The following is a 3,109-nucleotide window of genomic DNA, read 5'->3' on the forward strand; positions in this document are numbered from 1 at the left end:
GGGAAGTTTGTGTCAGAACGGGGACCAAGTTTGTGTCAGAACAGGGCCTACGCCTCAACGTGAGAGTGTCGCGCAACTGGGAATGTCAGAGCCCCTGAGCTGTGAAGAGAGGGGAGGATTTTGCGCTGTCAGAACGTTGTCAGAACACTGTCAGAACACTGTCAGAACGCTGTCAGAACGCTGTCAGAACGGCCAGGTCTCTGTCAGAACATCTGTGGGAGCTCCACAAACCAGGTTAGCGAGGGCGGCGAGGCACTTAGCTCCCGACAAACTCGAGACGCTTTTCTGGGACATTTTCGACGCTTTTGTCCCATATACTCGCAAAACATGCCCTAAAGCCGTACGTCAGTATAGGGGATGGGACAAAAGCGTCGAAAATGTCCCTGAAGAGCGAGGTCATGGCTGACGCGCGCGAGACGTCGGCGGACTACCGGCTGACGGCGCTGGCGGCCGAGCGCAAGCGGGCGGAGGCGGAGGTTATTCTTGTAGTATAGTAAGGTGTTGCGTAGGAGCGGTACGTATTCTCGTATCACTAGCTCCGAGTAGAGGGGGCGCTCCGCAGCTAGGGGAAACCCAAAGCGCAGACCAACCCTCGGAGAGTATTGCTGTGTTACTAGCTCCGAGTAGAGGGGGCGTTCTGCAGTTAAGGGGAAACCCAATCACCAGGCCCCGACCGACTCTCACCAACTTTCTACAAGATGTTCCAGAGAATTCTCATACCCCACCTAGTCGACCTCTTCAACGAGGCCGCGAAGACCGGACACCTCCCCGAGTGCCTCACACAAGGAGAGAGAAAGCTGCTGGCGCCGCTGCCGATCCCAGCCGCGACGCCAGCAGCTTCCTCTGCTCTCCAATGCGCCGAGAAGCGACGCGGCGGTGCTCGGCTCGCCATGCACGATGACGGCTCCGCTGGGTGCTCGTCGGCCGGTCCGGTGGCACCCTATTCGCGCGTCACCTGCCGGCGTCCCGACGACAGCCTCGCGCCGCCGCTGATGGAGGGGCGGTCGGCGCCACTGCCGCCGCGCCGCCGGTGGGAGAGGCACTGGTGGTGGCCTGGGCGGCCCTCCGCCGCCGCTCGGCGCGCCCGGGCAGCGGTGGCAGCCTGCGCCGCCCCCGCTTCGAGCGGGCGCCCCCGCTTCGAGCGGGCGCCCCCCGCTTCCAGCGGGCGCCCGGGACGGGTTCCCCGCTTCGAGCGGGGAGATGCGGCCTGGGATTCGCTTTCTGAAATGTCTGCCTCCAAAGGGGAAACGCCCAACCTGATCTCAGAATCACTCGGTTTTGCGTGGCGACCTTCATTTCGGGGTCGAAGGTGCTACACACACTTGCCCCCTGGTGGTCTGGCACTCGGCGTTATCCCTACTGGGGTTAGAATGTTTTTCTTTTATTTTCTGAGCCTCGGGGGGCGGGGGGGGAGGGGGGAAGTGGGTCCCCGCGGTGTTTTTTCTTTCCTGTGAGTTTTCTTTCTATAACGGCGTTTTTCACTTTTTTCTTTTCTTTTTATGCTTATGGCAGTAAAAAGAAACGGAACTTTGTCGTTTGTGCGGCAGGCGCGGGCTCGGTCGATATCCCATACTTCGACTCACATCTTCACTGCTGCGGTGAGTGCCCGGGGAGGCGCGGCGGCGGGGTGAATGAAAAGGCGCTCTCAGAATGCACGCGCGCGCTGCAGTTTCTCTGATCGGGCTGCTGGCGGTGTGAGCGCGAGAAGGCGTGGTGAGGCGTGAGGCAGGCTATTGTTGTGGGGTGCGGGCTGCGTCGTTAGGCGTATGCGTGCACATGGTGCTGTATGCTGTGTACTTTGCTGTGTGTGCAGGCAGGCTGGCAGTGTGTGTGCTCTGTGCTGTGTGCAGGCAGACTGGACAGCGGACTGGACGGATGGCGGAGCGTGCGCGCAGCGTGCCACGCGCGCGCCTCGTGCAGTGCAGACCAGGCGCGTGGCGGCAGGGGCGCAGCGCGGAGCACGCGGGCTGAATGTTCAGAACAAGCAGGGCTGCTGTGCAGTCTGCATGCAGACTGCACAGCAGCCCTGCTCGGGTAACGTAGCGCGAGCTCGGTGGCCTGCGCGCGCGGCGTGCCGCCGCGCGCGCCTCGCGGTGAAGCGTCTTGCCGGTCGCGTCGCGCTCCGGTGCGGTATGGTGCCTGAAGAAGGTGCAGGCGCTTGTGCAATGGGCGCAGACTGCAGTGAGAGGTGCACTGCGGCGCGCGCGTCGCGGCGTGAGTGGTCGTGCGCCTGGGTCTGGTGGTGCGAGAGGCGCGTGGCTGGTGCGGGCGGCGCGGGCCGGCTATGGGGCGCCAGCACAGGGCAGACGCACATGGCACAGCTCTGAAATGGCGCTGCGCGTGTTTGCGTGCGCGCGGGGACGTACGCGCAGTTTTCACGCGGTGTGCGTGGAGAAGGGCATGAGAGGCGCCGGCCGCGCGTGTATTGGCGTGTGGGAGTGTTGGGGTGCCCGTAGGCGCGTGGGAAGGTGCCCGAAGGGCGATCATTTTCGGGGTGGGAAGGAACTGTTGTTCACAGCTTCGTGGGCAAAGGGCCAAAAAAAAGAAAAACGAAAAATGCGATCCGGCTTACATTTACCCCTGCGTTCTCGCACATGGAGTGCGAGGCTTCTCGACTGTTGCCAGCCCAAACTGCCACTCCCCTTTCTCCCGGCCGGGGTGGGGCGCGCGCGGGGGCGGCGGGTGTCAGTGCCAGTGCGGGATGTCTGTGGCACTACTCTGCGGCGGCGGCGCGAGGTGCGGCCGCAGCGCCGCCTCCGCCTCTGCGGGCGGGAGGAAGGCGCAGCCGAGCAGCATGTCGAGCATCGGGGCGTCGACCTGGGTGCCGCGCGGCTCGAGCGCGGAGCGCACCTGCGGCGCAGCACACGCGTCAGGCCCCTCCCGCAGCCAAGGCGCCCCCGCGCGGGGCCGCGGTGGCGGCGCGGCGCGCGCGCACCAGGTGGTCGTGCAGCTGCGACACGAAGGGGACGAGCTCCGACATGTCGTGCAGCGTGCGCAGCGCGAGCAGAGGACGCCTCCGCCCGTCCGCCGCCGGCGCGAGGAGGCCGCCTGCTCGCGGGCGTGGCGAGGTGCAGTGAGTGCTAACGGGCCGCTCCTCCGCGGGCGGGCC

The 3,109-nt window shown here is 65.0% G+C and overlaps 1 protein-coding gene across 1 annotated transcript in view; it reads right to left on the reverse strand.

Annotated features, from left to right (window-relative positions):
• Positions 1-2,554: 2,554 nt before the first annotated feature.
• Positions 2,555-3,109, reverse strand: part of EMIHUDRAFT_455997 (hypothetical protein) — a gene marked incomplete at its 5' end in the record, with an annotated part of 3,561 nt that continues 3,006 nt past the window's right edge. Inside the window, 2 exons of the mRNA XM_005785105.1 lie at positions 2,555-2,850; positions 2,936-3,048. Coding sequence (XP_005785162.1) covers positions 2,714-2,850; positions 2,936-3,048 — 250 coding nt within the window. The remainder of the gene's footprint in view (positions 2,851-2,935; positions 3,049-3,109) is intronic.

Source organism: Emiliania huxleyi, assembly GCF_000372725.1.
Source record: "Emiliania huxleyi CCMP1516 chromosome Unknown EMIHUscaffold_164, whole genome shotgun sequence".
Classification (NCBI taxonomy): domain Eukaryota; phylum Haptophyta; order Isochrysidales; family Noelaerhabdaceae; genus Emiliania; species Emiliania huxleyi.